Genomic DNA, 22055 nt, shown 5'->3' on the forward strand with positions numbered 1-22055 from the left:
ACACTCACTCACTCACTCACTCACTCACGCACATACACTCATTCTTTATCTGTGCAGAGGAGGCATCGTGCAGTGCCGGGACCACATCAATCTCTCTTGCTGTCTCTCTCTTCATCTCCCCCCCCTTCCCTATCTCTCATTTCTCTCTTCATCTCTTCCTCTGTCCCTGTGTGTGCTGTGTCGTCACTCTGGAATCCCTCCAGCTCCTCTAGAATTCGGCTCAAATCGGAATTCCGCCGCAGGCTCACCCTGGGACTCCTGCAGCAACACTCTGAGATCACTCCTGACGTCCTGCGCAGCAGACGGGACACACACAGGAGGGAGGAACACCACGGCAGTGAGGGAGTTGTCTGAAGAACAGAAGGCAGAGGAAGTTCTAGCAGTACTACTACACACTGTATTTGGCTGGCACTGCAAAAAACATATTTTGGACTTTGCTGTTCCAGGACCTTGGCAGATACATTTGAACACTTTTTCTTCAATAGAAGAAGACACGATTTGAGAACTCAACCCTTTGGGATTTATCTCTCTCAGTCAGAATTACAGTCGTATACTATCCTCCCTCAGCCCTCCCATTCATACTTTCTTCTGTCTCGGACATTGCTACATTGCACACACAGCTTCAGCCATGCAGGTGTCCATTGCGTGTACGGACCATAACCTGAAACGGGGCAATGGAGACCACAGCAAGCAGAGCGCCTCTAGCCCCAACGTGGTCAATCAGGCTAGGGCAAAGTTCCGCACCGTGGCCATCATTGCCCGCAGCTTTGGGTCCTTCACTCCTAGACACCACATATCACTGAAAGAATCGACTGGGAAACTCACAGGCATGAAGTACAGGTGTGTGTCCGTGTGTGTGTCCGTGTGTGTGTCCGTGTGTGTGTGTGTGTGTGTGTGTGTGTGTGTGTGTGTGCAGACTATGCACTGTGCACGCTGTGCGTGTGTGCTTCTTGCAGACCTCAAGAAGCACACAGCAAAGTGGTGTCAACTGATCGTTTCAGTGCATTCTTACTAAATGACATGCTTTGTTGTAAAAATGTTTTTTCACAACAAAGCATGTTTCATTATTACACATTGTATGATCCAGCTGAGTTACTGAGTTCAAAAAGGTAGAGCCCACACACCAAAGCAGGTAAGAGGTAGTTCTTTATTACAAAATAACGTTGCGATCCGCTGTGGATCTTCTTCGGGTCATATCCAGCTTTTATTGGTCATATTATTTCTTGACATGAGAGTATGAATGACATTGACATGAATGCATTGGAAACAATACAGTGTCCTATACAGGAATGTGCAGAGTGGGGATCACATACAGTAGGTAACACAGGTGTTACATGCATTAACGTGTTTACTAGTCAGGTACTGGTGCAGTCCTTTGAATGATTTTGAATCTGTTCTGTGAGTTTCTCTTTTGTTGCTCAATTCCATTTCAACTAGAAACAGCCAGATTAACCTCCCCTTAATCTGTGTTGAAATTAAATACCACCGCATTTAATTTATGTCTTCAGATTGTGGCATTTAAAATAACGTCTTTACCATAGTTTGGGTAAGGCTGCTTGCTCCAAGCTTGCTTGCTTTACATTTCCTAAAATGCTACGGTGCAGTGTACAACTGTTGTATTTATTGTGATACCACAGGATGGTCACACTGAAGCAGTTAATTCCTAGAGTACGGTGTCTGGAATGCCTCAGGGTTACATAGCTATATCACAAAACGTCTGACTTTGCTGGTATCTTTCATTGACAATGAATGACAGGCAATTTCCTGTGTTGTGCCCATCACAAAACAAGTTGACAGTGAGTTCTTAGAGCCTCTATTTGCCCTTCACTCAGTCAACCTCTTGCTCCTTCACTCCTGCATCCATACATTACACATCGTCTTTCTCACTTATTTTTGAGTCGTGCAACCACTCCTATAGACAGCTTTGTGTGTCCCTGGGTCCCTGGCTGTGTCCCTGGCTGGCTGTGCCCGTCTGTCTTATCTAATGTGATCCTGGGCTCTACACACCCTCCGCCAACCTAGTCCCCTTATTATATGGGGGACATGTGGAGAGCAACGGATTTTAACTCATGCTTCCTTCATGCCTGAGTGTCCAAGTTGCTCCTTTACACCTGACAGGGGGAGTTTCCCTGGTTGGACGTAGACAGTAAGTGACAGTAAGTACAGTACAGTAGAGTGATCCCCTGGGGACCCCCACAGGGCCCACACAGTAACTCTGTCATTTCTCAACCATTTTGGACGTGGGCGAATTTTCTTTCTTTCTTTCTTTCTTTCCAATTAAAAAGGAACATAATATACATGTAGGCCTACAACCACCATTAAATTACTTTTAAATAAATACCAGACACATCAAGGCCCATTTGTTGCAGCAAAGGTGAAAAAAGCAAGTACCCATTTCCCTTTGTAATCATTGTCTGCCTTTTTATTGCCCAGTCTGCACTGCAGCTGTCAAACATTTAAGATTACGTTCATGAATAGCTTCAAGATGACTTTTGTGCGACTTTACTTGATCTAGTCCAGCTGACCTGAAGGCTGTCATTAATGCAGTGGCCTGGCAACTCTCCCATTGATCTAGTTTAGTCCAGCTGACCTGAAGGCTGTCATTAATGCAGTGGCCCATTGAATACATGGACCACAGTGGGGAGGGGCTTTCTCCCTGGGTTGACCTACTGTATGACCTTCCCCCTCACTTCCCACTTACTCCTTCCTGTTTCTCTCCACATAACAATGAAAACCAAGCATCTCATTTATAATGACTAGGCCAAGACAATGCCAGCTCGTTTACTTACAGTCAGACAACAGAATGAATATTACTCCCTGAGGAGGAAGAAGAGGTTGCACTTGCTGTTCTCATGTTAAAATAGGTTAATGATCCATGATGCCTCCCAGTACATATTCTTGGATTTTTTGAAAACAAGGTCACAGATTTTTTATTTCTCCCTCCCCCACCCAGCTACAATATATATATATATATATATATATATATATATATATATATATATATATATATATATATATATATATATATATATAATATAATGATTCAAATTGTTTATTTCATATTTGAACAGGGACAAACGTTTCGGCTATCCAGCCTTCATCAGTGTGGAGAATGACTGTAGGTGAATGTAGCTTCCTTTTAAAGCATGAATGAGGAATGTAACATCTCTGTTTCTGTGAATGGCATCGGGATATTGGCGATGCCTGTGGCCCAAAAAGGTACTTTGCCTGGCCATCCCCTTATATTGTTGACTAATTGGATTATTCATTCTAAATTTAAAAAAACAAATCAAATTAATCTAATCTATATTGTTGACTAATTGGATTATTCATTCTAAATTTAAAAAAACAAATCAAATTAATCTAATCCCGCAATGGGGATATCCCTGATGTATTGGATGATGTATTGGATGGATGCTATTGACGGTAGAAAAAAAGAATGTTGCTCTATTCTAATGTATGTAACTAATTTAGGAACGGCAAAAAAAAAGCCTGGTGTCCCCAGCGACCTACATTAGCTGTGTTTAAACAATCCTGTAATTGTTTTGCTTTGTATATATGTATATTTTGAGATGTAATTGCTAGTCACATTGTTGATTGCTAACAGCGACTTTATTACACAGTCCCAATCTGTGATTACCCACCGGGTGTGATGTGAGGTGATTAGCGGTGATTTTGTACACCTGCACCATGTCACCACTCCTTTAAAAGGAACCTACATTCAGTCACACTCCACACTGATGAAGGATGGATAGTCGAAACGTTTGTCCCTGTTCAAATATGAAATAAACAATTTGAACTGAAGTCTTGGTGTGTGCGACCCACTACTGTTATTTTTTTGAACGGGTAGCGCACCTACAGTCAGAGCGCGGTGGTCACATGAAGAGTAATATATTCTTTTAAAACCTTTTTTGTTTTAATGTTAATGATTATGGCAGTCATAACTTATTTTAGCTGCCTGTGCATTTCTTTCTGGGAGAAAGTTTGTATCTAATTTCTTTGAGATGGTGTATAGCACCAGTACCGAAACATACAGTATAAACATTGTAATTTTATTCCTGCAGAATGCATCTCGCTATGAAAGTACATTAGCCCCCAATTCTATTATATAAATCTACTGTGGGCAGAGTTCATTAAAAGCTGAAGTTATTGCTGTGATTTGTGTTTTCATCAAGGCACAGTGGTGGTGGTGGTCTGTGCACACTGCACAGTGAAACCCAGTGTTCATTTAGAGCAGTGGTTCTCAACCAGTGGTCCGGGGATTGAGGTAGGTTCCAGGTGGTCCCCAGCTAAATGATGGAGAGTTGGTTACCAAATGAACGGACCATTATAGATCTTTAACTCTTGAGTGTGTGAAATTGAACGGTTCCATTTTACACTCTCAAGAGTTAAATTATTGTTAAATATCTCCATTAATTAAGTTAATTTACAAGAAGTCTACACAATTAGATAATGTAGAAGAATTGTTATTTCGATCAATGTTTGACTTATCTCTCCTATGAGATAAATACGGTATAGAAATGTGGACATGCTCTTTAGTTTTGGGTCTGCAAGGCTAAATATCATCAAATGGTGTTCCGTGGTTCAAATGCAGAATAGATAATGGGCCTTGATATGAAAAGTGTTGAAAACCACTTTATTTATAGGACCATGCAGGCGGTCTGGCATGGTTATCTTATTGACTACGACTCCCTTGACATTACTAAATGACCATTCTTCAAAGCATATACCGTTGTTTCTTCGAGGAACCCGTCATTTTCCATTCAAATCATTTCATTTCTGTACAGAAAGGAAAATCAACTTGCAGAGACTAGAAATGTTCTTGAGTTGGGTGTGCAATCACCACACAGAATGTAGTGGCATATATATATATATATATATATATATATTATATATATTATATTATATATATTTTTTTATATATATATATATAAAAACAGCGACCTGTTGTGAGTTAGCCTGATTATCAGACTGTAGCAGTCCACTCAGAGAGTGGGCGGGGTCTTTGGGCTGGATCCAGGCTAGTTGTGAGTAGGAGGCGGACCCGCGCACGTGCATGCAAGCCGTGCATGCGAGAGACGGAGAGAGAGAGAGAGAGAGAGAGAGAGAAAATACCAGACTTTTACTTGTAATAAGTATTTCTACATAGCAGTATTGATACTTTTACTACAGTATTGATACCATGTTACATTTACATTGCAATTATTTAGAAATTGTATTTAGAAAAGGTGAAAAAAAAGTGATTGGCTGGAATTGGTGTAGACTGTACACAGAGATGTTTGATGCACTACATTTTAAATTCTGCCTCCAGCATATTGCACAGTGGTGGCATACCGTTCATTTTGAACTACTTTCATGTTATTTGTGAACCACACTGTTATATTATTGTTTTTATGGATGGAAATCGATTACAAATTGGTGCTCCTTAAATTTTGGTGGGTGCTCCTATTTTCTTTTCTGGTGCTCCTTAATTTTGAAATTGGTAGCATCAGTGCTACCAGTAAAAAAAGAAAATCGAGCCCTGAGATAGTTTATACCGATTTGCATATGTATGGACAAAATTGTGTATATGAGTAATATAAAGAAATGTGTTTTGCAAAAATCGGCCTCATGGTGGCACTATAACAGGCCATTGTGGAGAAATCGGGGCAGAGATTCGTCATTGGCATCCAGGGAGTTTGTGTGCACAGTTTGGCATGGACCGGTCCCGGAGATTAGCTGTACGCAGACGGACGGACGGACAGATGGACGGACGGACGGATGCACACACACAGACGGAGTGCAAAACATAGTTTACCCACCATGCCATCGGCCTGGTGGAGACAATAACACAAAAACAAAACAAAAATAGCTGATCTACAAGCTCACAATTAAAGGTGCATCAAATAGCGTGACAGCATTAGCATTTGACTGCTGCTCTTTCTTTCGCCTGTGCATTTGCATAAGATAGATTCAAGAGACACAACTATAGAACATTGATTGATCTTTCCTTTCCTAAGGGATGTGTCAGTGCACATTTTAAATAGTGCACTGCATGTATCTGCAGTCTGCGGAGGCAATTACCCTTATCACCTAATGAAAGAGCCAAACATAATAAAAGGGGTGAAAACGATGGATGTATTCAGATGTCAGTTTGGCATAAAGCGCTGCCGTTAACTCAGTCAGGGTCTCCAAAGTGAGCTGAGCACACACTTATGGTGTGGAAGACCAGATAGCAAGCTACTGCAATGTGTGTGTGCGTGTGTGCGTGCGTGCGTGGCTGCGTGCGTGTGTGTTATTGGGACAGTATCCAAAACAGAGGGTAAAAACTAGAAAAATAAAGGGTTAATTAATAGAAAGAGAACTAAACGTCTGGCTGCTTCATAGGGACACTCAACAGCACGTAACATCTGTTGTTATGGTGACACGTAAAATAACCATGTCCTTGGGTCTCGGTGTAGTCTTTATTAAAATAACCATGTCCTTGGGTCTCGGTGTAGTCTTTATTAAAATAACCATGTCCTTGGGTCTCGGTGTAGTCTTTATTAAAATAACCATGTCCTTGGGGCTCGGTGTAGTCTTTATTAAAATAACCATGTCCTTGGGGCTCGGTGTAGTCTTTATTAAAATAACCATGCCCTTGGGGCTCGGTGTAGTCTTTATTAAAATAACCATGCCCTTTTAATACACTGAACTGTGGCTGACAGACTGCAAACCATGTATTTGGCTCTCTGTGCCCTTGAGTGTCTTGGAAGATGCTTGCAGTGTCCTCTTTCTGAGATAGTCCTCCTTATACTGTTATTTCACTTTCACTTGTAATTGTTATGCCGGTGAAGTCGTATTTATGTTTCTTTGTTTTTCCTTTCAATGCGATATGACGCTGGGCGTCATGCTGTCGGGACATCAGTGTGACCTCTGTCCTGATGAGGTGTTTTATACCTAGCTCCAAAGTACAGGGGAAACCTTTGTTACAGCTTGACTGCAGGTGTGGTGGTCTCAAAAACACAGGTCAAGTTTTCCTCAAAAACACAACAAGGAAAACTGGCAGAAAAATACTTGCTCCCCGCATAAATTGTAAAGAGACCTTCGTCAGTGTTATCCCTAGCTCCCACATTCCTGCTTGCAAGTCTTGAGCATGAATATATAGTACTAAGGTATAGAATAGTCAATAAAACCTAGAATAATCTACGTCCATTTCTGACGGACAGATTACTCCCCATCGTTTCGCCTATCCTATTAAATAGAAAGAATGGGGTCGGCAGGTAATTGTGTCGATTAGGAAATGAAGTTGACCAGGAAGTCCATTGTTCAGTCATTGGCAAGAGAGATGCATTCACATTGAAATGTGATATTTGATCTTTTTTTCCTAGAACTCAACGTCCAGTTCACCCGAAGGTCATATGTTTCTGTTCTTGATAGACATTGTTCCTGAGTGACTTGCAGTATCCAGGGTCTAGCTGAACCAAGCTTTTCTGTTACTGTATGATGTAACCTCTTGGTGGTGAAATATCATTTGCACTAATAACTGCCATGTGACATCATCCTCTTTCTATTTTGATGTGACTGCCGTGACTGCCACGGCTTTGGAAGTAGAGCACGGCCACTTGGGAATAGGAATCTTTCCGGGTTGATCCCCAGGTACCCCTGGTGTCCAAGTGTCCTTGAGCAAAACACTGAACCCTTAACTGCTGCTGATGAGCAGGTTGCCTTGCAAGTTTTTCTCCACTGTCGGTATGTGAATGCGTGTGGGAATGGGTGAATGTAATGCATATACTAGGGATGCACCGAAAATTCGGCCACCGAAAATATTCGGCCGAAAATGGCTAAAAATTTATTTTCGGCCTATTCGGTTTCGGCTCAAATAGGCCGAAAATATATCACCGAATAGTCAAAACACCGGGTCGGTATAAACACAACACGCGATTGTCTTGAACGTAACCAGAGCGCTCCGCATCTGCCTCTCTCTCACTCCCAACTTCAGTCTCCCCCCCCACACACACACACACAGCGTCAAGTTGCTCTGTGCTGTGGCTGCGATGCGCTCCGCGAAATCTGCGAGCTCATCAACAGGTCCCAAAACATGGTATTTGTGAGCACCGCCACTGTCTATTCTTTTGTCGTATGACAAAAAATGCTCCCCAATGTCTGAATCTGTGAGTTTGCAGGCAGGCTACGACGAACACTAGCAGTAGCTTGCTCGTTAGCTCCTCAAATTTGTTGCACCTGTGTGTAATCTCAGCAGCGCATTGAAGTGGGCACAGGCAGGGCAAAAGCAGAAGCAGAACGTCCGTGAACGTTTTGCTTAACAATGATCAGTTGTTCAGTGCTGTTTAACTTTGGCAATATGTGATACTAGAGCCTAGAGAACATGCTAATATGGCTGCTAAATAAGAACGTTTTCCCCTATCAGCTAGCATGCTATTGTGTGTGTGTGTGTGTTTGTGCGTGCGTGCGTGCGTGTGCGTGCGTGCCCACACACTGTGTAGGACAGTGGTTCTCATAGTGGGAGTTCCAGCTAAATTATAGATAGTTAGGAAGTAAACCAAGTGGGGCCGGTCTGTAACAGAGTGCAAAAATGGAACCAAATACACACTCAAAATTTACATTGATTTTTACAATAGAAATAAAAATAAATTGGGGTCCCAGAGATAGAAATGGGAAGAAAGACAGTCAGCTATACACAGTCAACATTACAGATTACAGTATCATTACAAGTACAAGAAATGGCAATGAAATCAAATTGTATTAAAAAGGGGGTAAAATATTAATTTTGAAGGAGTATTCATTTTTATTGTCTTTATTGTTAGTTACAACATGCCTACAATAACTTGAAGCATTTTTTTTAAAGGTAATTGCAAAAAAGGTGCCATAATCCGATTAATCGTTTAAATAATCGCCCGATGAATCGATTATGAAAATCCATAATCATGTCTTTTGCCATAATCAGGTAGCTTTACAACAAAGCTGTATTCGGCTATTCGGTATTCGGTTTTCGGCCAACTGTTTCCTATATTCGGTATTCGGTTTCGACCAAGAATTTCCCTTTCGGTGCATCCCTAGCATATACAGTAGTAGTGCTTTGGATAAAAGGTGCAAATGAGTGTGTGCTCCCTCTTTTGTGTTTTCCTGACAATACTGTACGAATGAACCATTTACAGTTGTGTCTGTAATGCAACGCATTCACAGTTTTGATATACTGTAGAAGACATTGGAGATATGGTGCAACAATGCTGTACTTTTTCAGTGCCAGCCAGGGTGGCCAAACGCTGGCTATAGTCGACTTTGACATGCCCTGGCTGGCATGTCATGTTGGCTCTGGGAGCCATTCTGACTTACTGTGTTCCATGAGCTGTAACGGCGTGAATGTGGACAGATTGAGAGTGTGGCCTCCGCAGGCCAGATTTGCTGACTTTGTTCCCCTTTATCGAGCCACTGCCTAATTGCTCCAATGACTGGCCCTGTCCTGTCTGTCTGTCTGTCTGTCTGTCTGTCTGTCTGTCTGTCTGTCTGTCTGTCTGTCTGTCTGTCTGTCTGTCTGCTCTCTATACTCTATGTTTTGCACACCTTCTAGTGTGGTACGAGGCGTCAAAAAAACAGCTCCCGTAGGATTTCTGTGCTAAAATTGATTTTTTTGCAGATCTTGGTTCTATAGAGTCCAAACTATGAGAAAATGATGGGGTTCAAATTTTCCCGACCCCCACTCCGTTTCTGGGGGGGGTCATCTATTTGGGACCTCCCAGAACAGTATGCCAGCCAGTTAATGTCTGATTTTCATAATATTAGTATTGTTTTAAAACATTCTGAGTTGATTTCTTAAACTTTTAAAGTGGTCAGAAGAAACTTTTTTGACTTTTGGTAGGGGTGTTTCCTCACCTGGGACCTCCCGGACTGACCCCTGGGCCTATCCCAGTTCTCATTACATTCCTTGCTCTGCTCCTGCTACAGAATATTGTCAAATTAGATCATAAATGAAGCATAAAAGTATTTGTAGCTGGGCTCTGATCAAAATAGTAGTAGCCAATACCAGGGGTCTTCCACAGGGGGCACATGACCCCTAGCGGGTCCTCAGAGTTACTATACAGGGGCCCACCAAATCATTTGTGGGATAGGAACTTTTTTTCTTTTTTTTACATTAAACCACTTGAACCATAGCATCCCTTTTCCAAGGAGAACTTTAGCCAACAATAGCTGATCTACAAGGTTGTAGTTTGAGCTTGTAGATCAGCTATTTTCAAAGTAAGGTGCATCAGACCCAAGTGTAGCAAATATTGGTGCTAAATAAAGATCAGCCAGGCTGCTGCTGTCTTTCTCTTTTCTCTTTGTCTTTCTGTTGTCGGTCAGGTGACTGGGAGGGCTACTTGTCATCCTTAGAGGAACTCGTCAAGTATTTCTTTGCCCGTGATCTCCTTAAATATGCTCGACTGATGCCAGTCTATCTTGCCCAAATGAACGCTCTTGAACAGGATGACTCAGAAACATGGAACGCACTGAAGTCAGGTGAATTTGTGGTGGCAAAGTCAGACATACCGTTCACTCATCTCTTCACAGAGCAAGCCCTTGAGCAGGAAATCAAGAAGCTAAAGGGACATGGTGGGATGGTTGGACTCAGTAGAGATGAAGCAGCTCTGGACCGACTAGTCACTATACCACACCTCATCTTTCTGGTCTAGTGAATCAGTACCTCAACAGCTTCCCAAAAGCTTCCAGGTCTTCAAGGAAAGAACATTACCACATCAGAGGTCAAGAGAAAATGCTCTCAAGCAATGTAAATTGATTGAGTTGCACTGTGGAGGCAATCTGTTCAAAGAGAACACACCATTGAAGAGTCTGGTTTCATCAGCGCTTGTGTCAGATGGGGCAAAAAATTACATTCTTCCTGGGCCTACACAATTTTCCTGGGCCTACACAATTTTTCTGGTGCTGACTGGGGAAGAAAATTAGTTGGAATCTCCAAGAAGACATGGGTCAATGCCTACTTGAGGCTTGATGATGATGATCCTGCCATTAATTGCTTCAAGGACCTTGGAATGGGTTCCATTCCTCCTGAGCTTGTTAACGGCAAGCTTCCCTCACCATTGGAGTCATTGGAGCATTTTGCATGCCGTGTTTACAGTCCAAAAGGCCCAACAACCTTGCCATTACTCAGATGGGAACTATTTCGGTCAAAGAACTTGGAGGGTGAGATGCTACCTCCAACTCATGCTGCACTGCTACCACAACTCTGTGCCAACTACGTCACAATGCGGGATAAGTCATTCATACCTGACAAATTTCCCTGAGCTTCCACTAATCGAACAAAATGGATGGAATTCAGATAGTGGAGGGTATGTTCCAGTCAGGTGTCTTGCCCTCCCTGCTCCAAAGGCAGTACTTGAGCTCATCAAAATGTGCTTGCAAAGCAGGTTGCAAGGGACGGTGCAGCTGCTCAAACAATAACCTGCCTTGCACTCCTCTCTGCAAATGCTATGGTGGAGACTGTGTCAACACTATTTGGGAGGACATTCAAGATGATGATGACGAAGATGAATAGATCCTGCAAATAATGTATTGTAGGCATAATTGACCATGGGCTCTTTAAGAGGATAGGTGTGTGTGTGTGTGTGTGTGTGTGTGTGTGTTGTTTTGTTAGTGTGAGCGCAGTGTGTGAAATGGACACGTTCGTGCCCAAAGTGAGAAGTTGCAATACCTTTATTCACTGCAGTAACATCTGTCAACAATAATGGTAGCATACTAATAAACTATCAAAGTACTTTACATAAACGCAAGATATTCTAATACTATTCGAAATACTTGCAAATCACATATATGGGTGCAAGAATAGGGGCAAAACTAGTCCTGGCCCCCTGTGGAAGACCCCTGGTATTAACTACTACCCTTTTTTGTAATCAGTGCCCAGCTATAAAAACTTTTAATGCTTAAATTATTATCTAATTTGACATTGTTCTGGAACAGGAGCAGAGCGAGCAATGTAATGAGTACTGAGATGAGTCCGGGGGGCCCCGGGTGAAGAAAGACCCCAACCAAAAGTCTGAAAAGATTATTCTGGCTACTTTCAAAGTGTAAGAAATCAACTCAGAATATTTAAAAACCTATAAAACAACCCTAATATTATGAAACTCTGACATTAATTGTCTGGCGTACTATTATGGGAGGTCCCAAAATATATGACCCCCCCAAATAAGGGGTGGGGGTCGGGAAAATTTGAACCCCATCATTTTCTGACAGTTTGGTCCCTATGAAAGCCAACAAAGCAAAAGAATCACTTTTAGCAAAAAAATCCTACAGAAATACACCTCGTACCACACTATAAGAAATAAGATGATATTCACACTAGAGAGAGAGAGAGAGAGAGAGCGAGAGAGCCTGAGATCTGTGTCATTCTGTTTTCCCTGGTTGAGCTTCTTCCTGGTACGTCAGGATGATGCGTCACTAGTACTGGTTCAAATTGTACTCATAATTAATTCATGGCATTTACTCGCAAAACACTACAATCAGAATCACTTAACACCACCACCTAACCATGAATGGTTGTATGACAAATAGCATACATTTCCGCCTATAATGACATGTGCAAAATAGGTACACCAGCGTGATAATAATTAAGTAATTTGCCTGAGCAGGAATGGGACGTTTCATAGTGTGTACGATGACACTTGCAGTGTAAGCACAGCATGACCCCACTTCATACAATGCATAATGGTGATATATGATACTACACCACTCTCTCATGCTACATATTGTTTTCCATATCTACGTTCAACACTCTACAGCAGTGTATAGTATACAGTAAATTGATCCCAAGTTAATTTATGTATGACTGGACTCCAGGCAGTCCTCTCTTTCAGGAATTTGATCCATGTAACCTGCAGGAACCTCAGAGAACAGTAAACTACAATCCTGGAGTGGAGAGACACTTAGTTCAGCTAATGTGACAATTAGATCATAATATATTGACTGGCCGGAGGTACTTTGATTTCTTTAACCAACTGTAACAATAGGGCATCTATATAGTTGAGACTAAAGCCAGATTTATATTTAGTGGTATTGTCGTGAATAGCAGATCCACAAGCTCACAACACGCCGTGGATTATTCAATGAGCATGACACCGGCACGCAGCTGAAATAAAAATTGTGCTAATTGCTAATTGGTACAGTACATCATTTGTATATGCTGGTCCATGACTCCATGAACAAGAAACCTTCCTCATTGCATAATCCCAAAACCATCCCGAGGCACTTTCAAATACTGTACATAATATATAATTTAGTATAGTATGTATAGTTGACATAGATACTCCACTGTTACGTTCTTAGTTTATACATGATTCATGATAACTACTTTTTATATATGTGATATGTGATGTATGTATGCCATGCTTTTGTTTTTGCTTAATGTAAGTCGCTCTGGAGCGTCTGCTAAATGCCTAAATTGTAAATTGTACAATTAGAGGTGCAGCTGTCTTTAAAAAAGAAGGGGTCTACGTTCACCAGTCGAGGTCTTTATGGTATGTAAAGCTTCCAGAACAACAGAGAGGAAGCTGTTTGGAAAACTGAGATCATTGAGATCACTGTAATCCGTAAGGATGTCAGGGTGATTGTTGTTGAAGTTGAAAGAAAGGTTCTTGATGACAGTACGAATGACCTAGCCAGCATAATGATTGTGCAATATGTGGCAATATTGTGGTAAAACTGCATAATGTGGAATTCTATTATCTATTCTGAATTCCTTTCAATGCTTCTCATGTAGCTCACAATAACAATGCCAAGGTGAAGAAAGGTGCTGGCAGCGACTATTTCTCATCTTCCACACTAGCTCAATGCTGTGAAGTAACTGCGTTGTGTTATTGGATGGTTGGCATATGAATAGATGCATGATGTATGGTTGGGAAAAGACAATAGCTGCTACTGCACAAAATCTATACTGGACCGATGTGGCGTTTATGTCAACAAACAGCCTCCTGCACTGGGGTCGAGAAATAATGGTTTGTAGATGGGCAGAGCGGTTTGCTTTTGTCTTGGTCAAATACAAGATCTATTTCTGCCCTCTGTTATTCTGTGGTCATCGCTATAATGATGGCAATTTATTCTCTGTGCTCGCTTCTGTCAGTCCTGGAGGCAGATGCTTCACAATTCTCCCTGTTCACATACTGTAATCATCAACTCTACTGCTCTCTGCAATGTCCGAGGAACAGAACGAGCCCCCCTCTGTATCTCTTTCTCTGTCTTGTCTTGTCTTGTCTTGTCTTGTCTTGTCTTGTCTTGTCTTGTCTTGTGTTTCTCTCTCTTTCTCTATCTCTTTCAATTCATAGGAGCTTTATTGGCATGAGAAAACATTTACATTGCCAAAGCAAAAGTGGAACAAAACAATCAAGATAAAACAATAAAATAAACATGTTGTGGTTTAAAATCCCTGATGTGTGTCGTCTCAGACCAAAGTGTAGAAAGGGAAGGAAAGAGGATTCACGTGATAATGTTCTCAGAATCTCAGCATTTATTTGGCAAAACACGAGATGAAATCGCTACAAAGCAGCATGTAAAAAAGGTACAAGGTTGTCTGTTTCAACCAAATCTCCGGAGCCAAAAGTGAGACAGAGTTCAACAGCCCAGAGAAAATTAATACAGCTTGTTATATACACACAAAGACCACAGCTCAAGGTCCCTCTCACCGGACATGAAATAGGCGCTTCCTGACTTTTGACCAATGAGATCTGGGTCAGTAGCTGTTTCCGGTAGAGAGAGGCAGGCCCTGTCAACAAACATTTGAAATAAAACGAAAACGTAGTTAAAACATAACGGAAATAAATTAAATTGTACAGACTCTATATTAAGAAATGAATTAAACAGTTTAACCCAGTAAATAAAACTATAATCATTAAAAAATACCCTGTCTGATAGTACATTTTAAATCCGTACAAAATGCACTCACTTAGTAACAGTTTCTCATTATTCTATAATGACAGAAGATTGTTAAAAGTCATTCTTTAAGTTAAATGTGAAACAGCTACTCAGTGAAAAAGATAGAAGTCGCTTTCTCCAGCCAAATTGGCACCAGAAGATTCTAGATTCACAACAGGGGAGCAAGCTTCAAAAGCCCCTATAGAGACAATAGGCCTTTTGGTTAAGGTATTATAGTGTAAACATTCTTTACTATGGTAAATAACGACTGTCTTTGGGTCTATAGCCGGTTTCACATGAGAAGTACAATTAGACCAGTTTGAGCCATGCCCAAAGGTGGTCAGTTAAATGATGTCGGAGGAGAAGTTACAACTATGACTAACCATGTAGTTATTAATATGCTATATGATTCACCATATACCACATTCCCTCCTACTAATAGTCCTTAAGACTATTAGTAAAAAAAAAGAATCATAATTGTTTTCCTTTTACATGTAACGTGGCACAGCCTCTCTCAGGTCTTTAGCACAACATATTCCACCAAAATGTTTGAATGCGCAGCATGACAGAGTTGATATTTTACAGCCAACTCTCTTCCCTCTTTCCTTTCTTCCCTTCCTACCATTGCTGTCAAGTGGAGATGCTGGTGTGTATTTAAAGAGAGGCTGTCAAAATAACCTGTCACGGGTAATATGAGAGAGAGAGAGAGAGAGGGGGAGAAAGGAAAGGAGGGAGAGAGAGAAGGAGGGGGAGAGAGAGAGAGAGAGACTTTGCAGATGTACAGTATCATGCAGAGAACATGGGATCATCCTGGGGCCACAATTAGAGTATTCGCAGAAGCCAGATCAAAGATAGTCAACACAGCAGTCAGGCACGGTGCTGTAACACATTTCTCAGTGTATCACCACTCTGTAGAGAGACAGGATACACACAGTGGCTGAAAGATAGATGGACTGAAACAAGACACATACACAGAGCCAGGGCAGAGGGTACACAGTGAGTATTAGTATCCTCAGCGTTGCTGTAATTCAACTCCAGTGTGAAAATGAATAAAATACCACTGAGGAGTTTACTGAGTACTGTAGACAAACAGGCAGAGAGTGTATAAAAGATTGGTGGTTATACAGATTAGCTCTACAGCCACTGTAAATGTTCTCAACGGACAATTATCACGCAATACACCTTCTGTGAACGTATTTTTCTCAACTCTGTTTAAGCCCACAAAATATCCCCTTTCACCCAGAGGTGTGTTATATATATAGCACCTGACCTTCGTCAGTTGTCTAAATATAACACTGTTGTTGTCTATACCAGGGAAGACGTTCATCAGAGTGCTATTAGATTAGATTGAGTGTAGTTGACCCACACCTCCGAGACCATCAAGCTGGTTTCCGAAAGAATAGATCCCGCATGTACCAGAGTCCAGATTGCAATGTTGCAGATCATTGGAGTGGAACTTGCCTCTCTATGTCAATATTATTGACTATGAAAAAGCGTTTGACAGTGTGGATAGGGAGACAATCTGGAAACTACTGAGACAATATGGGGTGCCTGAGAAGATCACCAACATTATCAGGAACTCCCCCGTCACACTAGAAGGTGAAGTACTAGAGGAGGTGGAGAGCTTCACCTCTCTAGGCGGTGTCGTTGACAAACTTGTCGGGACAGAAGCCGACATGAAAGTTCAGATGGGAAAGGCATGAGCAGCTTTCCATCAGCTGAAGAATGTCTGGGGATCCTCAGATCTTCCCATAAAAACCAAGATCAGGATCTGTAATTCCATGATTCCATGGTGAAGCCTGTTCTGCTGTATGGAGCAGAAACCTGGAGAACAACCGTTAACACCTGCCTTAGAAGAACCCTCTGAACACAATCAGTAACCTGGAACCATCCAACACCCTGTGGAAGAAGAAATTCTCCAAAGACGCTGGCGATGGATTGGCCACACTCTTCGCAAGCCTGCATCTAGTATCACAAGATATGCCCTGTTCAGGAACCCACAAGGGAGAAGAGAAGAGGGGCAGACCAAGAAACACCTGCCGGTGTGATAACTAAGAGAGCTATAACTATTTGTGAAATCTTGGCGTAAAGCTACAGTATGCAGATATTTTCATAGCTTTACATGGCACCAATTAGCCTATAGCTTTCACAGATGTGACCCCATTTCACAAAAATCAAAACAATCATTTCATTATCGAGTTGGCATGCAAATGGCAAAAATATTGCCTTTCACGTGCATATGTGTGACATGTGTATACATTTTGCATACACACATTTTTAAGATTATGCTTTTGGGCTTTTCTGCATTTTGTGATAGTACACAGTAGAGAGAAAGACAGAAAACAAGAGACAGAAAACAGGAAGAGAGAGACAGGGAGTGACACGCAGCTAAGCTCATCAGCCTCGAGAATTGAACTGTGCTGTCAGGCTTCATTACAGCCTATACAGTATGTGGCATGCGCTTAACCGCTAGGCCAGTGGCGCCCTGTGTGTGTGCGTGCGTGCGTGCAGAGTCAGGAAGAGGTATCCTTTACCAAGGTACTTGGCGCCTATATCTGTGATCTGTGTCCTGAAATATTGAGTTAGTTTCCCAAGCCTGCAGTGCACTACTACTGTTTGTGTTCAAGAATTTCAAAGAAGTTAAATGTGAGTGCTTATCTGCACTCACATGATGGTGTGTATCTGTGTGTATCTGTGTGTGTGTGTGTGTGTGTGTGTGTGTGTGTGTGTGTGTGTGTGTGTGTGTGTGTGTGTGTGTGTGTGTGTGTGTGTGTGTGTGTGTGTGTGTGTGTGTGTGTGTGTGTGTGTGTGTTCATTTGAGAGTAGCTGTTATGAAAGGCCATGCTTTTGACTTCCTGTCTCCATGGAGATATGAAATACTGTACTGAAGGGCTACGAGCACAAGATACCTCTCCTGAGTGTGCTTGATTTGTACTGTGTGTACACAAGTGGGACATAATTTTCAGATGTACACCCCTGGGCATCCCTGAACCCCGCTGTCTGAGGGAGCCTATTGATTCCATTGAGTGTTGAGTACAATGCAGCTGTTACTGTGAGTATGACAATCCAAAGTAATCCTATTGATTTTGTAGACAAGGTTGTAACTTAACTTTGAATTGGGTAGGCGCACGCACGCACGCACACACACACACACGCACACACATTGATTATCCAGGCATGGTTACAGCTTTGAGAAGCATTGGCAAACACACTCAAAAGTCAAAACACATTTGTGCGCGCGCCTGCACACACACACACACACACACACACACACACACCCTTAAACACACACACATTTGCAAATACTTTGACCTCTAAATCGATAGCAGAGTTCACAGAGCAAAGAGAGAGAGAGAAGAGAAAGTGGATACAAAGAGAGATAAAGACAGCGTGTTCTGTTCTCAGTGTGTGTGGAGGGTACACAAATAAACAGACAGCTAACACTTGACTTGAAGAGACGGTCAGAGGCAGAGCAAAGTTGAAGGGGCTTTTACTTCTTCTCCAAACCAATCAAGACAAAATTGTAAAACTGAAACATAATGACACAAAGGAAGCACTAATTAAATAATGCCTAATTGTACAAACATTCAAAGAAATAATAAACAGCATAAAACATACAGCTACAATGTCTACAAGCATTATGCATTAGAGACAGTAGACTATCACTTTTAAATGACATGAAATTACTATATAAAATGTAAATAGCTTGTAGATATATGTAAATAGTTTTTAACCTGTTTTTACAACACTACACATTACTGTGAAATGAATTACAATAATACAATATTACTGTCCATATGAATTGAACCATGAAATATAAACAGCATTAGGAATTGTTATGAACTGTATCATAAAATGTAATCATTAATTGCTGTACTACGTATGAATTGACAAAAAGTCAGAAAGGCTCTTTAGAGCTTGCATAAAGCTATTAAAGTTGACAAAACAGTGAAATTGTCACATCATAGCAATGCACAGAGAAACACTGAAACTAGTATAAGCTTAGCAAACAACCTGGATGCTAGCGCTAGCTTAGCATGATCAAACAACGTGGGCTCAGTACCAAACACAAATGCAGAGGGGGAATCTAAACAAACACATGGCTACAAAAAGTACAGAACACATCAGAAAAGATTGCAGTCATAGTACTCACAGACGATGCTTTCCAAGACATGAACAGAAAGTGTATAAGGAATACTGTTTAAGCAGTTGAACTGTGTGACCGCATGAGCTGACGTCTTGCTTGTGAATGAACTAGATTACAAGGGAACCCAAAGTTAAGTAGTGTTCTGAAATAGAACATGACACTCCTCGCCTGGTATTTGTTATCAAATGCCACTAACTAAACAAACGAAAAATGAAACATTGCATTACTCTCCTAAAGCTAGAGGTAGCTAAAGTGAGTCCAAAACCTTGACTGAAATACGGAAGACTGTCTCAAAGTCAGGCCTTTTGACCAGGACAGTGGACCTTTGGAAGGTACTCTTGCGACAGTCCATTCTCATAGACGTTGGCGAGACAATGTACCTGTCTCCACCGCTGGTGGTGGAAACCTCCGCCGTCGAATGTCTCTGGAGGGGGCAGGGGGGCATACCACTGGCGTGTCAGTATGGTGACAAGTGGCATGAGAAAGGGGGTGTCCTGGGTCTCAGAAGTGAGGTGTGAGGGACTGCGTATTGAGTGGGGAGTAGGGGATGCTGCCCTAATAGCAGACAGATACTCTGGCTGGTCGGCAGCCTTCCCGAAGAGCTGCAGGAGATTCTTGTCTGCAGGAGGTGGGATGGTTGGGCTGAAGAGATGATCAGAAGGCTGCGTGGCAATGCTCTGTGTTGAGGCATCATAGTGAGAGCTTGTCTTAGACCAAGGGTTGATATGGACTGATGCTGAACTTTTGTGAAGCAGTGTAGGAGCCTGAGGTGGTAGCTCCAGGAATGACTCTGTGTTGTTTCGAAGCGCAGACGCAGAGTGTGACAAGGGGCTACAGAGAGGCTGAACATGGGCTGTCACATTTGGAGGGGTGACCGATACTGTGGACAGTGATCCAGATGTGCTGCAGACTGCTGTGACCGTTGGTTCCATGTGGCTGCTGACCGGGTTGACAAGTACGCCTGAAGTGTAGCTTGCTTGGCTGGAAGTTGGGATGGTCGACGAGGAGTCTGTCTGTTGTCTGTCCGCTGTGGAGCTGAAGGTTGCGGCCGTCTGGACCTTGACTTCCGCTGTGGTGATGAAAGTCTCCTTGACTTGAAGCTGAGTTGAGCATGGAGTTAAGAAGGATGGACATCCGTCCTCTCCGTCCAAGGACTCTGCTGTGAAACCTGTAGCTCTTCTCCCATATGTCTCCGTAACCCCAGAACATGTGCGGAGGGTGTATGGAGAGTTCGATCCGGTGAGTTTGAAAAGGTCGTAGACCTTTGCTGCTTTGTCTGGGTGAGCTTTGGGATAGGCCTTCACCAGGCAAACTTTGGAACAGGACCTGGAGCTCTGGTCTCCGACGTTGGTGCATGCTGAGGTGACTGTTGGCGGATCTGTCTCTCCATCACCCTCCCCGCCATTCTCGGTTGAGCCTTCTGCGTTCCAAGGTGGTGGTCCAGGATGTAAAGCTGCAACGTGTCTGTCGCTGTTGGGCTTTGTAAAAGAGGGATGGCCTGTATGCGGCCTTACATCTGGGAGGACGTTGTTCGCGGTGGCCTGTTGGTGATCTGCGGGCGTTGACCAGCTCAGCTGCTGAGCCGCATTGACACCATGACCGTTGTTGTCCCGATCCGCTCTGGAGTCGACATGTTGTCTCTGTCTGCTTGGAGATGTCGAGTCATGGTCTCCGTTTGAATGGGAGTCTACAGTGGGATGAATGAAAGGAAGTAATGGTGTGTAAGGTTGAAGCCGTGGGGGTTCCTCCACTCCAGGAGACTGCTGTGGACGTTCTGTGAGACTAGGAGGCTGCTGAGAGTGACGTGGGACATAAGCTTGTGTGCGTTCTATGGCAGTTTTAGTTGTGTCCTCCATGTCCATCTTACTGCCCTCTCCGTTTTCAGCGTCCGCTGCCGCCTCTAGAACTTTAGCCTCTGCCTCGGCTGCTGCGGCGTCTCTTTCATACTGTAGTGAAGATAACTCGGCAGCTATACGAGCCCTTTTGAGTTTCATTTCAGCCACTTGAACCATTATTTCCGCTTCTCTCTGAGAGAAGGCAGCACGCACTTTGGCAGCTTTAGCTCGTGCCCTGGCGGCTGCTGCACTGAAAGTGGAACATTTGCTTTGTTTGGAAGTGGTGGACTCACGATCCTGAGAGTGAGAAGGTGTCCGTTCTTCGACTGCCTCTCCTGTAGTCGACATGATGACTCACTGCCTCTCGAGGGTGGTTGTGAGAAGATGCAGGTCAGAGTGATGCTGTAGTTAGTATCCTGTTTTCCTTTGCAGTCGTGCCCGCCGGGAAGACGTCTTTTTACTGTTCTGTTCTCAGTGTGTGTGGAGGGTACACAAATAAACAGACAGCTAACACTTGACTTGAAGAGACGGTCAGAGGCAGAGCAAAGTTGAAGGGGCTTTTACTTCTTCTCCAAACCAATCAAGACAAAATTGTAAAACTGAAACATAATGACACAAAGGAAGCACTAATTAAATAATGCCTAATTGTACAAACATTCAAAGAAATAATAAACAGCATAAAACATACAGCTACAATGTCTACAAGCATTATGCATTAGAGACAGTAGACTATCACTTTTAAATGACATGAAATTACTATATAAAATGTAAATAGCTTGTAGATATATGTAAATAGTTTTTAACCTGTTTTTACAACACTACACATTACTGTGAAATGAATTACAATAATACAATATTACTGTCCATATGAATTGAACCATGAAATATAAACAGCATTAGGAATTGTTATGAACTGTATCATAAAATGTAATCATTAATTGCTGTACTACGTATGAATTGACAAAAAGTCAGAAAGGCTCTTTAGAGCTTGCATAAAGCTATTAAAGTTGACAAAACAGTGAAATTGTCACATCATAGCAATGCACAGAGAAACACTGAAACTAGTATAAGCTTAGCAAACAACCTGGATGCTAGCGCTAGCTTAGCATGATCAAACAACGTGGGCTCAGTACCAAACACAAATGCAGAGGGGGAATCTAAACAAACACATGGCTACAAAAAGTACAGAACACATCAGA

The 22055-nt window shown here is 42.3% G+C and overlaps 1 protein-coding gene across 3 annotated transcripts in view; it reads left to right on the forward strand.

The window, feature by feature from the left end:
* Positions 1-22055, forward strand: part of kcnab1a (potassium voltage-gated channel subfamily A regulatory beta subunit 1a) — a 121115-nt gene that overhangs the window by 40387 nt on the left and 58673 nt on the right. The window contains exon 1 of one of the 3 annotated variants that reach the window (XM_083773985.1): positions 623-840. The exons of the other annotated variants lie outside the window; for them this stretch is intronic. Coding sequence (XP_083630111.1) covers positions 629-840 — 212 coding nt within the window. The 5' untranslated portion in view covers positions 623-628. Of the gene's footprint in view, positions 1-622; positions 841-22055 lie in introns of those variants that run through there. 3 annotated transcript variants of the gene reach the window in all.

This window comes from Protomyctophum parallelum (assembly GCF_964188405.1).
Source record: "Protomyctophum parallelum genome assembly, chromosome: 9".
Lineage (NCBI taxonomy): Eukaryota > Metazoa > Chordata > Actinopteri > Myctophiformes > Myctophidae > Protomyctophum > Protomyctophum parallelum.